Below are 19,483 nucleotides of genomic sequence, written 5' to 3'. Positions count from 1 at the left end.
GTCTCCATCTCCATTTAATTGACTCTAGCTCCTGCGGAGCCCCTGTTGTGCAAGTTTGCTGATGGAGGCCAGAAGAAGAGGCAGAGCCAGGTTAAATATCCCCAGAATGGACGACCGTGGACAAGAGAAGGAGAGGTGAGCTGGAGCTTATTAAACAATCAAAACAGGCCTTGTATAAATTTGAAATATCGCGTTTCTAAACTTTCGCAAAGTCACATTTTTTTTCTCTTTGTCTAAACTTTCACCTCTACATTGTCATCTCTGTATAAAATGAAACCTTGTGCTGAGCACTGAAAGCAGATTGACTGCTGCACAAAGAGTGGGTTCAGATTTAGACTCTGGATGCCAAACCTCTAATTTAAAGAACAACGGAAAAGTGCAAAATAATGTCGCCACCCACGCACAGAGTAAAATTTTCTCAGCTCTTGCGGTGCAAGGAGGTTGGGAAAGAGCAGTGTGGTGAAGTGGAACGAAACGGCACCAGGCGGCGACTTCATCGCGACGGCCAACCGTGATGTTTGTGTTTGACCTTCAATCCTTCAGGATGTAACGGATCGAAACTCCTCCTTACATGCATGCAAACAAATTTCAACAGTGTTGTATTTCTTCATTTTAAATGCCTTGGTGGTAGAATTTCACATTTTCTCTCATTTTTCCAACCTTTTGTGTCGATGTGAAATAAATGTGGAGCGTTCTCCACAGAATTCTTCACACAGTTTCCAGCCGTCCAGAGTTCTGACGAGGCTCGCCTGGCCCCAGAGCATCTTGTTAGAGGTTTATGCATTTTCTGGAATTGGGTTTAAGAGTCCAGGCTGACTAATAGAGACATCTCACAGTGGAGATGCTTGAGGTGCTTCATTGCACGCTCGCGCTCAGCTCGGCTCCCTGAACCCCTGTTTTCTAAAAGAGCCTGGCCTTGAGACAAGGATGCACACACATTTTTACACACACAAGTAAACACCTGCGTTCAGAGAACCACACACAGGGTACATGTGAAGCTTGGAATCATTTCTTGACTGTGCTGCAGGTGAGGAGGAAGAAAACAGCAGTGCAGATAAATAGCTTCTTACCAAAGTCAGTTTTACAGCTCTGAATATTTTATTTTACTTTTTTCATTAGAAAAGTTGCATTTTTAACATGATAATTCTACTTTTCACACATTTAATGAAATATTTGTTAGTGATGTGGTGTAAAGATCCTTCAGTGACAGATTTTCGATTTTGCGACTTAATAGGTTTTATATTTTGCACCTTTTTGCTGTTGATCCTCGGGGTGTTTCTTTCCTGGAAAAATTGTTCCAGGTAATAAAAGAACTCTTTAGCATATTTTTATTTTAAGATAACGGCCCAGTCTCTGAAGCATTGTTTTGAGCATTTAATGTTCACGTTCACCACAATTAGAATTCAGTCATGATGACGAACCCTCACCCTGTTTATCATAATGATTAATGTAGCAATGGAAAAAGATAAAAATTGTTGCATTTTTAATTGTTCACATAAAGGTGGCTGATTGAAATTGTTTCCAGTGTGATGCTGAAGGATTTTTACGTTAAAGATGTGGAAAAAAGGCAATTTTGACTGTATTTTCTGACATTTTTGCAAGTTTATTTTTGTCATTAATGTTTTTCTCTTTTCTTCTGTCAACAGAGTGGCATGGCATTAACATATGACCCCACAACAATGCAGAACGGGTAGGTTGTCTTTTTTTTTTTTCTTGCTAAAGTACACTAAACATTTGTATTTTAATTCTGAGGGCAATTTTCTGCAAGATTTTGTTATTGAGAATAGCCATCGGTATCAGTCACATTAGACGGCTTCGCAGACGAACAAAAGTGCCACAAACATTTAAACCTGATGAGCAAAAGCACCTGAAGCCATGGGCCCACATTGCGTTTACTAGCGCTGAAGCAGAATGCACAGGTTGGTGAGGCACACATTTGCTCCGTCAATCTGGCTCTTGCAGATGGAGCATTTATTTATGCACCTATGCATACCAGCTGTCAGACGTGTTGGTTCTGATTGCAGATGGGGTTGTTGGGCGGTGTTGCAGTCCTGCTGTAAGACTTTCGTCAGCTTGGCTATCTTCAGCACTCCTGGGTTGAATGCAGAGAGCAGAGTGTGTGTAGAGTTTCAGAGGGAAATTGGAGATTGGTCATGTCTGCTAGGAATGCTTCTGGTGATGCGTTCCCAGGAGGAGATGCTTGCTCCCAGCTCTATGTTCCCTTTCTTCTCCTGTCAGCTCAGTCAGCCGTCCTTTTTTTTTTTCATTCATACGTTTCCAACTATCACAGCTAGATCTGCATTTTGCTGTCCTTTGCATTTTCACCTCATCTTAAATATCCGTCCCCCTTTTTTTTTTCTTTTTTTTTTTGCTCACTCAGCCTTATGTTCTACGGTTGAAAGAATTATTTTTGACATTTTGGGCTTTTCAACAACGTTTTTTTGACTCATCGCTGTCTTCTACCCCTTCTTGCTTTCAGTTTTCAAATAATTACTTTAGTTTTGGTCCATGCATGCATAAAACCATGCTCACGCACAAGCATCTGTGGACTTCAGGCTATTTAAGTCCTCGCTGACCTCTCTTCCGAGGTCATCCAAGCCTCTTCCGGCGAAGCACTAAACGACTGTGAAATGCTAATGTTGCTAATTAGAGAGGCAAAAAGAAGGGAGGGAAGGGGTTTGAATAAAAATGGAGGGATGAACAGGGTCAGAAGGAAGGCAAAGGCAAAATTAAAGTCAGCCCAAAGAGAGAGAGGAAGGCTATGAATCAATTACAGTTTCCCCAGCCACTCTGAACTCGGGAGCAGTTGATTGTTGAGACGGAAAACCACATTTGTGTTACTGGAAATTGTGTCATTTTTGCCTCTAATTGGAGGTTTTGGTTTTATTTCCCGCTGGGTGAAAATCCCGGGGATTAACCGAGGACCCACTGGCTTGGGAACACCTTGGAATCCCCCAGAATGAGCTGGGGGGGGGATGTTGTTGAGGAGAGAAATCCCAGAGTTTGCCTGCAGGTCTTGTGAGCCCCCTTGACCTCTGCAAAGTGGAAAACAATGAATTAATGGATGAATGGACTGACTTCCACATCATCTAAACCCCAAATCTCTCCAGGACTTTGCAAACTCTCACCATTTTATTTGCTTAAAAGTTACTGACATCATAAGTAAATATGTCGCTTGTCATGGAAAACTCCTGACTTTGCATTTAGATTGCACCAGAGATTACATACACTGCTGCATTGGTGTTCCGCTCACCATTACATGTTAAGTGCGTTGTTTTAAATAGCTGTGCTTAAGTCGCCATTGACAGTTTGCTGCTCAGAGCTAATAGCGTCTATCAATAACCTTGGATTTGTCCTCTGTCCACAACTTCCTACTCTCAATACCCATCAGTCTAATGAAAAATACAATAAATACAATCACAGAGCAATATTGAATAACCCTGCTGCTGTCCCTATTTGTATTCATCAATGACAGTAATACAGTATCTGTAATGCATGTCATATATTAATTGTAGTCTAAAAGATGGATCCATGCCAGTACTTTTTTTTTTCAGTAAGGGACCTTGTTTTCGCATCATCAATACTTCTTCAAACATGTTTCAGTTTCAATTTCAGTTCGGTTCAATCTACGTTTAGTCAGACATTTTCAATATAGACTCAAAATCTTTAGGCCTGGAAACGTTTGGCAACTGACATAATTGCTGCGATAATTGATGTACTTTACGTTCTCAAGTTTACTCAAAAACTTTTCAAGTAGATATAAAACTGAAGATTGGCTTTAGGAGACCTCCAACTTTAAAAAAAAAAAAAAAAAGGTTTCAGCAGATCTACCTCCTTCATGTGAAGAACCATTTCAATGGCTGACATACAGCTGGGAAAGTTAATCCAAGTCAAATTTAGTTTTGCAGTGGGAATCATTTGCAGACTGTGGCTTTCACACAGAACACCGGTTTTAATTTAATATGACTAATTGCCAGACTTTCAGTGCAGCTGTTTTCTTTTGTTGTTTATCAGTACTTTGGAATTCTGCAAGTGAAATGCACCTCAGCCATGTTGAGATCAGTTGACTGACTCCTATCTTGGTCTTCTATTGGAAAATCAATAAACGTTATTGACACAGTGCTGCTGGAAGCAATCCATGCCTGTGCCCTTAGACTACTTTCATGTGGTTTACACATGATGTCTTATCCTCTGAATCTTTGCCCAACGATACGAGCGTAGTGATTTTTCCTAGTTTACTGGCAGGAGTCGACTAGCATTGCCAGAATCCTGTTTCCGGATTACTTTTCTTGTGTTTCGTAAACACAAGAAAAGTAAAGTGATCAATGTGATCCTTGTGGTGAGCTTTCTCTCTAATAACAATTAATTCCTTTCTTTACTAATTTTGCACTTTTCCGAAAATTGAGGTTTTGAATTCCTAAGCTATAGCAATGCAGTCAAATGAGATGGCCTGCATGTACTTTGAAAATGGTTGTTTAAGTTGTGAAACACTTGAGACTCCTCTTGGAGTGAGGGTTAAGACTTGAGATTTGAACATTCTCCTCAAAGGCTTGAAATGTGATGTGGACTTGATTTGATATGTTGATATGATATGTTAGACTTGATATGTTTAAGGGGATCCTCCTCACGCACAGTTCAAAATAGATCAAGCAGATGGCTTAGAGACAGTTTCTAAATGTGACTGATGTGTCTAACTTCTGGACAAATACTTACTCTATAAAACACTTGTATTAATTTGTTTGTTTATGGGCATTGTCATAGGTAAAATCTTTGATTTTTACACATATGCATGAGTTGAAAAACAGGAGAAATACAAAACTTAAATTTATGCACATTTATTGACTTGCATTCACAAATTTAAATGTCCACACATGCATTTTTTATTGAATGTAGCCCCACCTTACACATAACTCCTTGTGTTTCCATAGCAACTAAAACAAACAAGAACCTGACACAGGTTGTTTGACATCATCATGTCATCAATGTTCTCATCGATGATGTCATAAAGGTTCAAAAGATTATTAACATTTGGAATACAAGAATTTTCAGTTTGCTTTTCAACTTCCTTGGAGATACAGCATTTTCAGTTTCAGAGAGACAATTTCAACCAGTGACTTTTGAAACCATTTCAAATTACTGTGAAAATGTTGCTTACTATCGGTTGGGGCCTTGGCTACCTAGTCACAAAAGGAGTTCAGAAACTACTGGGAAATAATACCGAAGAAGTTGTTGAAGAATTCAGGGACTACGAAGAGGATAACAGGAGGAGATACTTTGGTTTTGAGGAAGCGATTCCTGAAGACCAAAGTGACACGGAAGCTTCCACCATCATTGTCAGTGCCATTTCAGGTGTCGTGACAAGTTTAACAACCTTTACTCCAGAAGATATCGTGGCTTTAGAAAGCATCTGTGGACTGCATTGGGACACTTGCTCTGGGGACGCAGACACTGATAGTGAAAGTTCTGATAAAGACCAAAATGACATGGATGCTTCCGCCAACCTTGTTAGTGCCACTTCAGATGTCTTGACAAGTTTGACAGCTTTTACCCCTGAAGATACTGCGGCTTCCGAAAGCATCTGTGGACTGGACTTGGAAACGTGCCCTGGGGACGCAGACACTAATTATGAAAGTGTTGAAGAACAAAGTGACATGGACGCTTCTGCCAACCTTGTCAGTGCCACTTCAGGTGTCTTGACAAGTTTGGCAACTTTTAATCCTGAAGATACTGTGGCTTCGGAAAGTATCTGTGGACTGGACTTGGAAACTTGTCCTGGGGATGCAGACACTGATGTTTGTAAAAGTGTTGAAGAACAAAGTGACATGGACGCTTCTGCCAACCTTGTCAGTGCCACTTCAGGTGTCTTGACAAGTTTGGCAACTTTTAATCCTGAAGATACTGTGGCTTCGGAAAGTATCTGTGGACTGGACTTGGAAACTTGTCCTGGGGATGCAGACACTGATGTTTGCAAAAGTGTTGAAGTTCCCCTTGAAAAAATGGACCTGGCTGTTGAAGCGAGCTGTGACGGCCAGGAAGATGCAATAAATTTTGAACAAATCTATGAGGATTCATTGGTAGAAGCAACTTCTTCTGCTGATGGAAACTCAAAAGATAGAGTTCAAAATTATGCAGACCATTTTGATGGCATGAACCCTGCATATATGGACGATTCCCCTAAGGAAATCCCTTCTACAAGCACAATTGCTGATAATGTTGTGGCACAATTTGAAGAAGTGTCTGAGCATTCTATAGTAAGACAATCTTCTTCAGAAATATTCACAGAAGATGATATTGAATTCTCTGAAAATTATGACAGGAGGGGTTTTTCCTCTAAAGAAACATCCGTCCTGGGATATTTAGATCTGGAAAATTATGTGCCATATTTTAACAGAATTTCTGAGTGTTCATCATCAGAAGAAATATTTTCAGAAGAAAGCTCGGAACATGATGTTCAACCTAAGCCACAACATCATGAAAGCATGCATGCTAAAGAAATGGATGTTTCCTTTGAGGAAGTCCATTCTGAAAGCAGAAATGCCGGAAATTTTAGGTCACGAGTTTCCAAGTGGCTTCGCCGGGTAGGGAGTAGGTTGGGAAATCTCCGACCAAGGAGAAAAAACGAACTACTCTCTTTCTTGGTGAAGAAAAGTTTGAGGAAGCTCCTTAGCAAGTTCTTCACCTCTGGTTCCATCCACTTCGGAGGAAGTGGATGGAACATGGCCCGCACAGAGTCGTTCCCCAACTCCATTGTCAATGCAGCTTATCGGAGATGTGGCCACAAGATTTCCTGTGCCTGTTTTAGGGACAACCCTAGAATCAGCTCGTAGGCACCAGAAGGGAGGGATGCTGTCAAGCCAACACAGAGGGGAAACAAGAGACAGCTGAAGACAACTAAGGGGTAGATGGTTGGACGAACTCCCACGCACCGCACCTGTACGACCGATCCAACTCTCACTGAAAACGAGCCCGACTTACTGCTGGCAATGCGGACCAGACTCTGACACCCGTCATACAAGGACCTGACAGCGTCTATCAAAGGGCCCGGTACCCCATACTCCCGGAGGACCCCCCCCACAAGACTCCCTAAGGATGTGGTTGAACGCCTTCTCCAAGTTCACAAAACACATGTAGACCGGTTGGACAAACTCCCATGCACCCTCCAGGATCCTGCTGAGGGTGTAGAGCTGGTCCAGCGTTCCACGGCCAGGACATAAACCACACTGCTCTTCCTGAATCCAAGGTTCGACTATCCGATGGACCCTCCTCTCCAGGACCCTTGAATACAACTTGCCATGGGAGGCTTAAGAGTGTGACCCCTCTGTTAATTGGAGCACATCCTCCGGTTCCCCTTTTTGAACAGGGGGACCCTCACCCTAGTCTGCCGATCCAGGGGAACTTCCCCCGATGTCCATGCGATAATGCAGAGTTGCATCAACCAACACAACCCAACAACATCCAGAGCCTTAAGGAACTCCAGGCGATTCTCATCCACACCTGGGGTCCTGCCACCGAGGAGCTTTTGGACCACCTCAGCGACTTCGTCCCAGGAGAGAGTCCCCAGGCTCAGCTTCCTCAATGGAAGGCATGTTGGTGGGATTGAGGAGGTCTTCGAAGTATCCTGCCCACCGGCCCACAATGTCCCGAGTCGAGGTGAGCAGCACACCATCCCCACTATAAACAGTGTTGGTGCTATACTTCTTCTGCAGCACCAACACTGTTTATAGTGGGGATGGTGTGCTGCTCACCTCGACTCGGGACATTGTGGGCCGGTGGGCAGGATACTTCGAAGACCTCCTCAATCCCACCAACATGCCTTCCACTGAGGAAGCTGAGCCTGGGGCTCTGGGTTGGGCTCTCCAATCTCTAGGGACGAGGTAAACGAGGTGGTTAAGAAGCTCCTAGGTGGCAGGGCCCCATGGGTGGATGAGATTCGGCCGGAGTTCCTTAAGGCCCTGGATGTTGTTGGGTTGTGTTGGTTGATGTGACTCTGCAATATTGCATGGACATTGGGGACAGTTCCCCTGGATTGGCAGACTGGGGTGGTGGTCCCCCTGTTCAAAAAGGGGGACCGGAGAATGTCCTCCAATTACAGAGGGGTCACACTCTTAAGTTTCCCTGGCAAGGTCTATTCAGGGGTCCTGGAGAAGAGGGTCCGTTGGATAGTCGAACCTCGGATTCAGGAAGAGCAGTGTGGTTTTCATCCTGGCCGTGGAACGCTGGACCAGCTCTACACCCTCAGCAGGGTCTTGGAGGGTGCGTGGGAGTTCACCCAACCGGTCTACATGTGTTTTGTGGACTTGGAGAAGGTGTTCGACCACGCCTCTCAGGGAGTCTTGTGGGTTGGTCCTCTGGGAGTATGGGGTACCGGGCCCTTTGATAGATGCTATTAGGTCCCTGTATGACCGGTGTCAGAGTCTGATCCGCACTACTGGCAGTAAGTCGGGCTTGTTTCCGGTGAGAGTTAGACTCCGCCAAGGCTGCCCTTTGTCACTGATTCTGTTCATTACTTTCATGGACAGAATTTCTAGGCGCAGCCAAGGTGTTGAGGGGATCCGTTTTGGTGGCCTTGGAATCGCATCTCTGCTTTTTGCGAATGATGTGGTCCTGTTGCCTTCATCAAGTCGTGATTTGCAGCTCTCGCTGGAGCGGTTCGCAGCCTCCCATGAAGCGGTCGGGATGAGACCTAGTGCCTCCAAATATGAGGCCCTGGTCTTGAGCTGGAAAAGGGTACAGTGCCTTCTCTGGGTTGGGGGGGTGTCCTGCCCCAAGTGGAGGAGTTTATGTATCTGGAGATCTAGTTCACGAATGAGGGAAGAGGGGAGCGGGAGATTGACAGGCGGACTGGCGCAGCATCACCAGTGAAGCGGGTGCTGTACCGGTCCGTCGTGGTGAAGAGAGAGCTGAGTCAAAAAGCAAAGCTGTCGTTTTACCGGTCGATCTACGTTCCCACCCTCATCTATGGTCATGATCTTTGGGTCATGACCGAAAGAATGAAGTCCCATATACAAGCGGCCGAAATGGGTTTTCTCTGTAGGGTGGCTGGGCTCTAACTTAGAGATAGAGTGAGAAGCTCGGTCATCTGGGAGGGACTCAGAGTAGAGCCGCTGCTCCTTCACGTCGAGAGGAGCCATTTGAGGCTCGGGCATCTGGTCAGGATGCCTTCTGGACGCCTCCCTGCCTAGGTGTTCCAGGCACGTCCCACCATCAGGAGGCCCCGAAGAAGACCCAGGACATGCTGGAGGGACTATGTCTCTCGGATGGCCTGGGAACGCCTTGGGGTTCCCCCGGAGGAGCTGGACGAAGTGGCTGGGGAGAGGGAAGTCTGGGTCTCCCTACTGAAGCTGCTTAGGCGACCCGCCCCCTAAGACTGCGGCGGCAGGAGGCAAGAAGACTGCAGCGGACGGAGGCGAGGAGACTGCGGTGGACGGAGGCAAGAAGACTGCGGCGGACGGAGGCGAGAAGACTGCGGCGGACGGAGGCGAGGAGACTGCGGTGGACGGAGGCAAGAAGACTGCAGCGGACGGAGGCAAGGAGACTGCGGCGGACGGAGGCGAGGAGACTGCGGTGGACGGAGGCGAGGAGACTGCGGTGGACGGAGGCAAGAAGACTGCGACGGACAGAGGCGAGAAGACTGCGGCGGACGGAGGCGAGAAGACTGCGGCGGACGGAGGCAAGAAGACTGCGACGGACGGAGGCGAGAAGACTGCGGCGGCAGGAGGAAAGAAGACTATAAATAAAAGAAAAAGAAATCGGCAGAAGTCAGTAAAAACTGATCAGAGCCAGGAGGAAGGTCTTAGCACCAACAAATAAAGCTTGTGTATGTGCTGCTCACATCCTGCCTCTTGATCTCAGCTCCACTACAGCTGGTTCACCACAACGAAGCCAGCTGTGAACACTCTGGCTACTACGTATGTCCACTGATGACGGCGGTTAATTAGTTTTTTTCTGTAATGGTAAATTGTTTCTCTGCTATTATCACGGCTACAGCGCATACATGAGCATGATTGACCATGCTAAGACCCCCCTCCTGGCTCTGATTGGTTGTTTCTGACTGGGAGCGCTGCATTTCTGCTGATGGTAGTAGGACCTGTGTAATGTTATATAGTTTTAAGAAATATGGGAAAAAAAACACACAGGTGTTATTTAACTGTCAAAACATACCCAAGGCAACCGTGGAAGTGATGACGATAAAAAAAAAAGAAATAAAATTTGTTTTTAATCGAGTTCCTTCTGTAAATAAGAAATATCGCATTTTTATCAAGCAAACCATTTCTATGAAATCACAAGTGACTGTGTCAGAGACGGGTAGAGGAGAGTTTCTCCTTTTGTCTCTGGATCTCTTTTGCCTTCCCTCCCATACACCATTATTCAGCCAACAGACACTTTAGGATCGATCGGGCACAGCAACATGGCCTGGCGGATGAAACATGTCCTCTCTAGGTACACAATGATAAATAAAGCACTGTGAGCCACAGCATTGTACTGCTGCAGGGTTATGGGGGTGAAATAAAAAAAATAAAAAAAATAGACAAAAAGAAATGGAACAGATTCAGAAGGGCAGATAGAGGTATAGGTCGAAGAGTAAACAGAGCATAAAAAGCTGATGCTACATATACAGCTCATCTACCATTTGTGTAGGTGGAGGCATAAAGGGCAATATTGAAACTTCTCACCCACTCACACATTAAGGGGGTAATTCATTATCATGCATGGCAATAGAACAGACTCCTTTGTAGAATGATGCGCACTCAAATGCAGTGTCAAGTTTCATTCTTGGATGACTTTGATGGTTTGACTCAGAATGAAGCTGCAATATTTATTGTTTCCAGGACATCTTTGATGATGTCTGATTCGTTTTGTCAGCGCTGAGCTAACATCCGCCTGGCAGTTCAAAACAAAGAGGCGCTCATTTTCACCTTTGCACGAAGCGACACACGGTTTGTAAATCAAGAGCTAGTTATGCAGAGAAGCCTTTTAACTGATTATTCTTTTTTTTTTTTGCATGCATGCATTGTTTGGAATACTTCTGATTTAGGTTTGCTCCACTTTGAGCCTGTTTGATGCTGTACTGTAGATGATGAAAATGACTGTTTGTCTTGTATGCTTCATAGATTCTACTCTTCACCCTATAGCATCTCCACCAATCGGATGATTGCACAGACATCAATCACACCCTTCATTGCTGCCTCCCCTGTCTCCACATATCAGGTGGGTTGACCGTCCCGTAGTTGCATGTCCATGGTGTATTTGCCTGGGACTTTGTATGTGTGCAAGGTTTTTGTTTGCAAAACATTTTCCAAATCATGCACCTTTTCTTACATTTCATTATTATGTGATACGTTGTGTTTGTCTATTACAGAAACATCCCAATTAACAATGTATAAATATGTGTGAGAAAATGTGACAAAGCTCACGTGGCATAGATGCTTTTCCGAACCACTATCTTTTCAAATAAAAATGGAAAGCTAATATTTTGGAGGTGTTCTACTAACACCTGGCTTATTGTGTGATTTTGATGTTGACAATGTGAATGGCTTAATATACATCATGTATGGGTGTTTCTGCCAAAATATATATTATGGATTTGAAATAATATCTTGGAATAAGACAAGCAAATCTGCAGAATGTAGGGGTTAACTTTGCCTACTCCTATCCAAAATCCACATGAGAACATGTTGCAAGCTAAAAATAACCATCCATGTGTTTGTTGTTAATGCACGCATGCACACGCAAACATAACACCCCACATTATCTGAGGTATAGTCCCTATGCTTAAGGGGAATAAGGCCTTTTGAGGCATCCGGTGACATATTCCTTCTTACCCTGTCCGCCTAGCTCTGATCCTAAAGTTCTGTTCCACTTCCCCGTCCCAGTGTGCCCAGCCTGCTCCCCTCATATCAAAACAAGTTATATCAAAGCTGCCTGATAATCTAAGCTGCGGTTCTTTAAAAACCTGAGCAGGCTCTTGATCGACAGCTTGTCAAACACAGATTTCGACACAGTCACCTCGCCTCCCACACAGCTTTAGGAAAACAAATGTAAAACACAAATGCAAAGGCACACGTTCAGCAGAGCAGAATTCAAAGTCACATCCTGCTTCCTGCAGAAGACACAGGAGGAGACCTGGCGATGTTACGCAGCCTTATCTCCCCGCAGACACACACTTACACATACCGTAGATAAACCAACATGCGCATTTGCACTATATTGCAATCTGTGAACCGTACAGTATCTTACATGTGGCAAAGTAGCCTTCAGGGACTGCAGAAAACAGAACGAGATGAAAGTAGTGATATGTGACCAAGAGAGCTTTGATGATGTAACCCTCACTGTGAAGCAGTAACTGGTGGATAGTTTTGCTCTCCGTAGTCTTTGTAACTTGTCATAATTACAGCTTAACTTAAAGTACAGCAAAGCCTCAGCTTCCGCTGTCATGTTCTGCCACAGGGACTGATGATTAAATCTTCTTTTCTTCTTTTGTTGTCTCATTTTGACTCTCTTCCTTTTCGTTTTGAATGCCGCTTGTTTTTTTTGTTTGTTTTTTTTCTGCTTTCCTGTCATGGATACAAAACATTTTTACCAAACTCTTCTCTTTTGTCTTGTCTCGTGGTCGGCTTTTTGCTTTATCTTGCCGCTCATCTCCAACTCCCTCCTAATTAATCGCTCTAAGTTTTTTTTCATGTCCTCTCTTGTCCTACTCCCCATCTCTTCTCTTTTTCTGTCCTTTATCTGATATAACTGGCGTCTCCTCCGGCTTTCTCTTCTCTCGGCTTTTCCCTTTCCTTGTCTCTACGTAGGTCCAGAGTACATCATGGATGCCACATCAACAGTATGTTATGCAACCTACAGTAAGTCTTCAAAGCCTACTTTTTCTTTTGATTTTTCATCATGTGTTATCATGTCTCGGTGGAGTCATTTTCTGCATTCGTTAGTCCCTCGCTCTGACTCGTTTTATGTCTGTCCTTCACTCCGTAAGCATGTCTCATTATCGGGCCTTGATATTAATGTCAGGATTTAAAATATAGCCACATTTCTTTTTTAAAGTTAATTCTAATAGCACTTTTACATACTCTTAAAAAAATAGATTTTACTTATTAGACCATCTCCAAAAATTCAGAAATTAAAATAAAACTAATTACAGTAAATTATTGGGGAGGAATAAACCAAGGGATGCTAGAAAGATTTCATTAACTTTATCACATGTCAGCTAACTCCTATTGAGGCAGAAAGGTGAATCGTAAACTAGAATATTAAAAGTTTATTTCTGTGATTCAATTCAAATATGTTGATAAATGTCAACATTTCAAGTGATTTTATCTTCATTTAACCCTCCCACATTCTTAGCGTGATACTCAGGAGTGCGGCAGATGTCACAGTCGGACAATGGGAATGTGTCAATTCCTGAAATCATAGAAGATAAACCTCATAATGGCACATGCGGGGTCAGTGTGACCCCTCTGGGACCGCACACAGGGTACAAACCTCACGCGGGGTCCACTGGAACCCCTCTTAGGATTGCGAGAGGGTTAAAAAAAAAACAATTCTTAATAGAGATATTTTTTCCATGGCTTCCACAGTTATGGGGAAGAGTGCAGATTTGACCGTGGTCCAGCAAACAAGTGACAAATGGTCATTGCTATGAAAGCCAACTGTTCACACACATATGTAAACTTGAATAAAACTGTTTTAATCCACCTTTGAACTAGAGAGAACAACGTGAAGAAGGTCTGAACTGTTCCTGTAGTGGCAGCACATTAATGTGCCAGAGTCTGGATACAGAAAGGAGAGGCAAACTGAGCCACAGCTTGGGCACGGCAGTCTACCAGAAACATTTTGACCCGTTTCATGTTTTACTCTGCTGAGAAACTTTATGGAGATGCACAGTTTATTTTCTAGCATCACCTGGCACCTGTCCCGCCAAACGTAGCAACAACCATGGCATCACTGGGGCCGATTCACCAGCAGACTGGTCTGATGTAAACCTTATAAAGAATCTATTGGGGGTATTGTCAAGAAGAAGACGAGCAACATCAGATCCAGCAACACAGGAGAGCCACTGTTAAAGCAACTTGGTTTTCCTGACCTCCTCAGCAGTTGCTGCAGGCTGTCTGGTCACATTAAAGCAGTAATTCATGCAAAAGGAACTGGGACCAATAATAAGTGTTTATACTGCACAGTGCATGGACATACTTCCTAGCAGATGATGTTTCTCTTTTAATTCTGTTTAATTTGTTGTATGTAATTTTCTGAGAAGCTGAATTTGTTTTCTTTTTGTTTGCCGATACGTGAAGTACATCAGCGTGTATTGAATATGCATGAGAAGTATGTCTCACACATTCAATTTAATTTCTACAATAACATTACTTATTGATGGTGTTTAGATCTATTGACACACACCTTTACATTTCACTCTTGTTCTGCTGATTCAGTTTCTGAGCCGTCTCCTTCGAACGGCAGCTTGGAAAGCTCAGCAGAGCTATCTGTAAAATCAACGATAAAACATTGCTCCCTGCTGGATTGAAATGGAACTGCAAATACAGAACTGCACAAATGCTGGACATTTTGTATCTATGCACATTTTCGAATAAAAAAAATAGGACGGATAATATTTTGCCAGACAAACAAAACAAAGCAAAGGAAAGCTGTTGGAAAAACACACCCACACATGCTATAGATTCTCACCGGCACTCATATATTGACTCTGAGAGTGGGTGTACAGTCAATAAACTCTGTGGAAGAACTACCAGTTCCTCTTTCATTCTGATACTAATCATTTACACAATCTTGATATAATTTTTTTTCTCCTTTTGGCTATTCAGGAACTGTAATCAATTACATCCGATTGAGTCCCAAAGGCTTCTCAATTAGCCCAACACAAAGTCTGAGCCAAAGCCCATCCTGTGTTATATTTTCTCTCCTGAGGTAGAAATATAAAACCTGTGTCCTTGTTGATGCACGAGGCAGAGTACTGTATTTAATTAGAGGAAGGAACAGTGTTGTCTTGCCTGTACTCATCTCGCAAGCTGATTGCTGTTCGGCGCAGCAGGGCCAGTGGATTTCAAAATCATTGGCAGAAAAGATTCATGTTGCAGTCGCCTTAGAGGCTCCGGTATGCAAAATTTCTGCCAGATAAACTGTTTAGAGTGGTTGAAGATTTGTTAATGCATATTTAGTGATGGCGATTGATTCAGGTTATAAACTCAAGATCTACAGCTAAGCTCTTGGCCTTGTCTCTGAGCTTTGAACATCTTGTTCTTGTAGATACTCCAGGCTTCACGTATGGAATATGACAGACCTGGACGACGATGGTTTTCCTGGTAGCTGCATGCTTGATTCTTCTCAAATTCTTGGCTAGCGCCTTTTTCCCCCCTCAACATGTTTCTTGCGATGCTGCGGACTATTTACAGTAAAACATTTTATGGTTCTGTGATCACCCCCTCAATATCTTAGCAGCTTCAAGAGTGCTGCATCCCTCTCAGAGACGTTTGGTCACTTTTGACAGTCAGTTAAATCTCTTCTTTTTTCTTTTTTTTTGGTCCATTTTGCACTTTCAAATAAATGTCCCATCTAATAATTTGGCAGACTGCTTGATATGACAGCTTAAGACTTGGAAGAAGTAAGACAGAGATAACAGGAAGGGAAGGCCGAGGGCTTGTTGAAATAGAAAATAAATAGCAAAAGTGGGGCTTTGACAGTGCAAGGAAAAGGGAGAGAGACGCGCACAGAGAAAGGAGAGAGAGAAGGAAGGGATTACAAGGGATAAATCGGAACAAAGAAAGGAAAACTTCTGCAGAAGCATGTCTGGGCTGTGTGCTTTTTGCTCCCAAACCCCGTCTGTGCATCCGCAAAATCCCAACGCGAATACATGGGGGAAGGCTAGTCATTGTATTTCCTGGATCCAGAGCTCGGCAAATTAAAGCTGCGACGGAGAGAGAGAGAAACGGGGAAAGACACCGCAGTTTAAGTGGTAGCACAGGGTTTTTCTCTGCTGCGCCACGGTTAATAACTCCTAACTTTGATAAATGATGCACGCCACTTGACACATTTAGGCTGACACATTTATGTGGGCCTCTCATTCTCAGTTCATTGCATACTCGGTTTCTTGCACCCTCATTGCACAAATCTGCCAAATGTGCTGAGATGGACATGGGCAAAAGAAAACATAGCGACTGACTAAATTAATGACTCATGAACAGGTTAGGATTAACGAGAAGTAAACAGAGTTGAATCCTCTTTTTTGACAGCTTCAGAAGGAAAGTACACATAGGCACACACACAAGCACGCACACACACCTGCTCACATTCAGGATTCGGGAGCTTTATGTTCATTCTTTCTGAGATTAAGTGAGAAGCACAAACATTAAACACACCAAAACACACTTTAAGCAGCGCTTTAAAGACTGTGTTTCCAAGTACTGGATGAATGCTAGGATTACTTTAACTGCCTGTCTTTACAACTTACTCAACTTAAGGTAAAAAGATGTCCTTCTGCATAATTACTTACAAATCCTCATACAGGAAATTAATGCATTGCCTTAACCGACCATCGGAAAAAAAAAATGCTGCTTATTTGAGAGGCCTGAAATTAGACATGTGAGGAATTAGAATTTCAGATTTCACCAAGTTAAAATACCAAAATTAGTCATTTGGATGCCCGGGAACTTTAATGCCCAGAGTTTATATTCCGTCATTATTGAGTAATGAGCGTTTGTTAAGAATATGACACAGGATGTCGAGATTTTAAAAAAACATCCAAAGGTTTTAAGCCACCGGCTGTTGAGGACTGGAGTTTGAGACCCACTGGATTAAAGGCTGTATTTTTCTACCTTTTTTGTGCGATAACTTTTTTTTTTTTCACATATCTACCAAAAAGGCCAGTGCATTTGCCTGTGCCGGTACCCAGACTTCTTACTCTATTTTTTTTTTTTTTTTTTTTTTATACTGTCATCCTGCTTGTGTCAGCCATGCATGCATGCAGGTGTGCGTGGAAACTACCTCCAAGCAGTTTCTGTTCTGCAGATCACCTTTGCTTCTGTGTGTATAAACAGAGACAGCAAGGGTGTGTTTTCAATGTGGAAAAGGAAGTTTTAGGAACAACAAAACCACCTGGACATAAAAGCACTCTAGCTAGGGAGGGAACATGCTAACACAGAAAGGAGTCCTGACAAAACAGCAGCAGCTTTTTTTTTCTTTTTTTCTCCATCCGGCGATGCTACTATTCCTAATACTGTGTCTTTGAAGCTGCATAGTGCCTGCAGCACACAGGGCTTAAAACATTTGAACTAGGTAAGCCTTCAGCTTGTCAGGCATAAGTTCTTTAAATGAATGCAGACAAAGAAAGAGGAGAAAACGCGAGAAAGGAACAGAAACGAGTGAGCCGGTCCAAGGTGGAAGGGGATTTGCTTCCCGGTCTGTCGTCCTCAGGGAGAAGATTCATGTCTGTCGGCCTCGCTCGTCCATTTATTACCCCAGCAGCAACGCCTGACGCATGAAAACTTTAACACGTACACATGCTCTGCAGCGCATAATTAGACTCATCACATTCCAGCTAATGCTTTGTGTCCACGTTGAGGCACATGCAGAGATAGCCCGTTTAACTCGTGTACAGCTATAAATCAAAGCGGGCAGTTACTCATTACGGCTCTCCTTCTTCTTTGTGCAGCTCCCTCTTCCTCTGTGGGAACCTGCTGTGAGACTGAATGCAGAGGAAGAAAAAGTCATTATGACAGCAATCAGTTTATTGAGGTGGATAAAAACCACAGTTGTTAGCCCGGATTGTGTTTGGTAAATCTGACTGGCAGAGGAAAACGCTTTTTTTTTTTTTTTTTTTTTTTTAACTCTTCTTCTTCTTTCTTCCAGGAAATCTGTTGATGCATCTGTTAGCATTCCTTTGTGTCCCATAGAGACATGGTGATTAGATTGTGATTCTGGGTAGCTATAACTACACGGTTGTAGTCCTCAAACAGATCGCCTTGTAAATACAGCAGCTACATCGACGTGCCTTAGCACCGCTGTTCACAGCTCTGGTAATCTTTCTCTGTAATGTTCATGAGGGTAAGCTGTTTTTCACCTGACGGACTCTATGTAGGTTGAAAACATTCGAAACGGCTTGTGTCTCCGGTTTTAGGTGCATCTTTTTTTTGTTTAGCAGCGCTTTTAAGCCTCTGCAGAGCAGCTCGTTGAGTGTCAAACAGCTTGGGCCTGAAATGCCAAACTTCTTCTACCCTGCCTCAACACGCATCCATGGAGGCGCTGACGGCTCGGCTCCCCGGAACAACGCCGGCGCATGGCGTCTGTTCCCACGGGGAGTGTAGTTAAACAGTTGTGTTTACATCTGCTGTTATGTTGTCAGGCATGCCAGCACACACTCGTATTAGGTCGTTTTGTTTTTTTTGCAGAGCAGCACAGGCTGTAGCCGCACCGTACTGGAGAAACGAGGCTTAGAGCATCAAGGTGTTAGACGGCATCAAAGCCCTTCGCATTCAGGAGATTTACTGTAAAAGCCTCTCTCCTCCTTTCAGCAAGCAGGTGCTGTCAAGCCTGCCGAGCGGGCCAGCTGAGTTGTTTTATTTCCGTGCACAAAGTCGAAACATTTGTAGTCATCAAGTTTAACAAGACCTGGGAGTCCGAACATCTTTTTTCCTGGCTGTATTTAGACAATTACAACCAGCTCTTATCCCGGCAGTCAAAGTGGGGCTTTCACACACTCACCGCAAAGAACGAGCTGGTCAAAGAAAGAGAAGAAAACAGCCGTGCTTTTCAAAAGTAGGAGATAAAAAAATAGTAATAATTAAAAAAAAAAAAACTCATGTACATAATAAGAGAACTTGTAAATTCCACACATAACTTGAATTGATTTTCAGACTTCATTATACTTCATGCTGTAACCCACCATTCCACCATGTTGCCTTTTACTCGACTTGTATTTGCTATTTTAATTTTTAATGTACAGACTTTTTTGCCCATGTTTCTGCATCCTGCATCTTTATCCTTCCACTTCACAATTTTGCACTCCTGTGTATTGGTCTGAATTGCTCTTTCTGAATGAAGAACTCTGAAGTAAGGCACATGAGTTTGAAAAAGAACATTTCAAAGGCTATTGATACAGATAATAGTAACACAGGACAAAAATAAAATCTGTGTCCTTTGCTGGGCCTCTTATGAACAGGGAGGAAGTTTTCTTGAAGTGACTCCAGGCAGTTTAGGTGCATGCTAACCATTATCTCTTTGTTCGGGAGTGTCTGTTTCTGTTTTACAGAATACTTCATATTTGTTTCTTTTAGGGAATCTGATCTGGCTCACTTATAAAGTGCAGACTCTGGCGTGACTGAGTATGTAACCCTGGAGCTAAACAGATGGTGCTATTGACTGCAAAACAAATGAATTGTGAAGCAAAAGAGAAACTGTAATGAAGGGCGGGGAGGGCCGCCCTAAACACAAGAGAGAAGGTGAAGTTGCCACGCTGTCTAGCATAGTTAATTTG

General features: G+C 43.4%; 1 protein-coding gene across 3 annotated transcripts in view; it reads left to right on the top strand.

Annotated features, from left to right (window-relative positions):
* The window catches only part of LOC106926239 (RNA-binding motif, single-stranded-interacting protein 3-like), a 132,035-nt gene that overhangs the window by 105,961 nt on the left and 6,591 nt on the right, over positions 1–19,483 (top strand). For 2 of the 3 annotated variants that reach the window (XM_088013825.1, XM_088013826.1), the window contains exons 7-10: positions 29–135; positions 1,647–1,690; positions 11,112–11,208; positions 12,798–12,848. In XM_088013825.1, the coding sequence (XP_087869951.1) occupies positions 29–135; positions 1,647–1,690; positions 11,112–11,208; positions 12,798–12,848 (299 nt within the window). The remainder of the gene's footprint in view (positions 1–28; positions 136–1,646; positions 1,691–11,111; positions 11,209–12,797; positions 12,849–19,483) is intronic. The other variant, XM_088013827.1, reaches the window with a different exon arrangement.

The sequence above is a fragment of the Poecilia mexicana genome, unplaced genomic scaffold (assembly GCF_051168715.1).
Source record: "Poecilia mexicana isolate PSO_F unplaced genomic scaffold, ASM5116871v1 scaffold_16, whole genome shotgun sequence".
Lineage (NCBI taxonomy): Eukaryota > Metazoa > Chordata > Actinopteri > Cyprinodontiformes > Poeciliidae > Poecilia > Poecilia mexicana.
The sequence above is the reverse complement of the archived record's forward strand: the minus strand, read 5'-3'. Positions and strand labels throughout refer to the sequence as shown.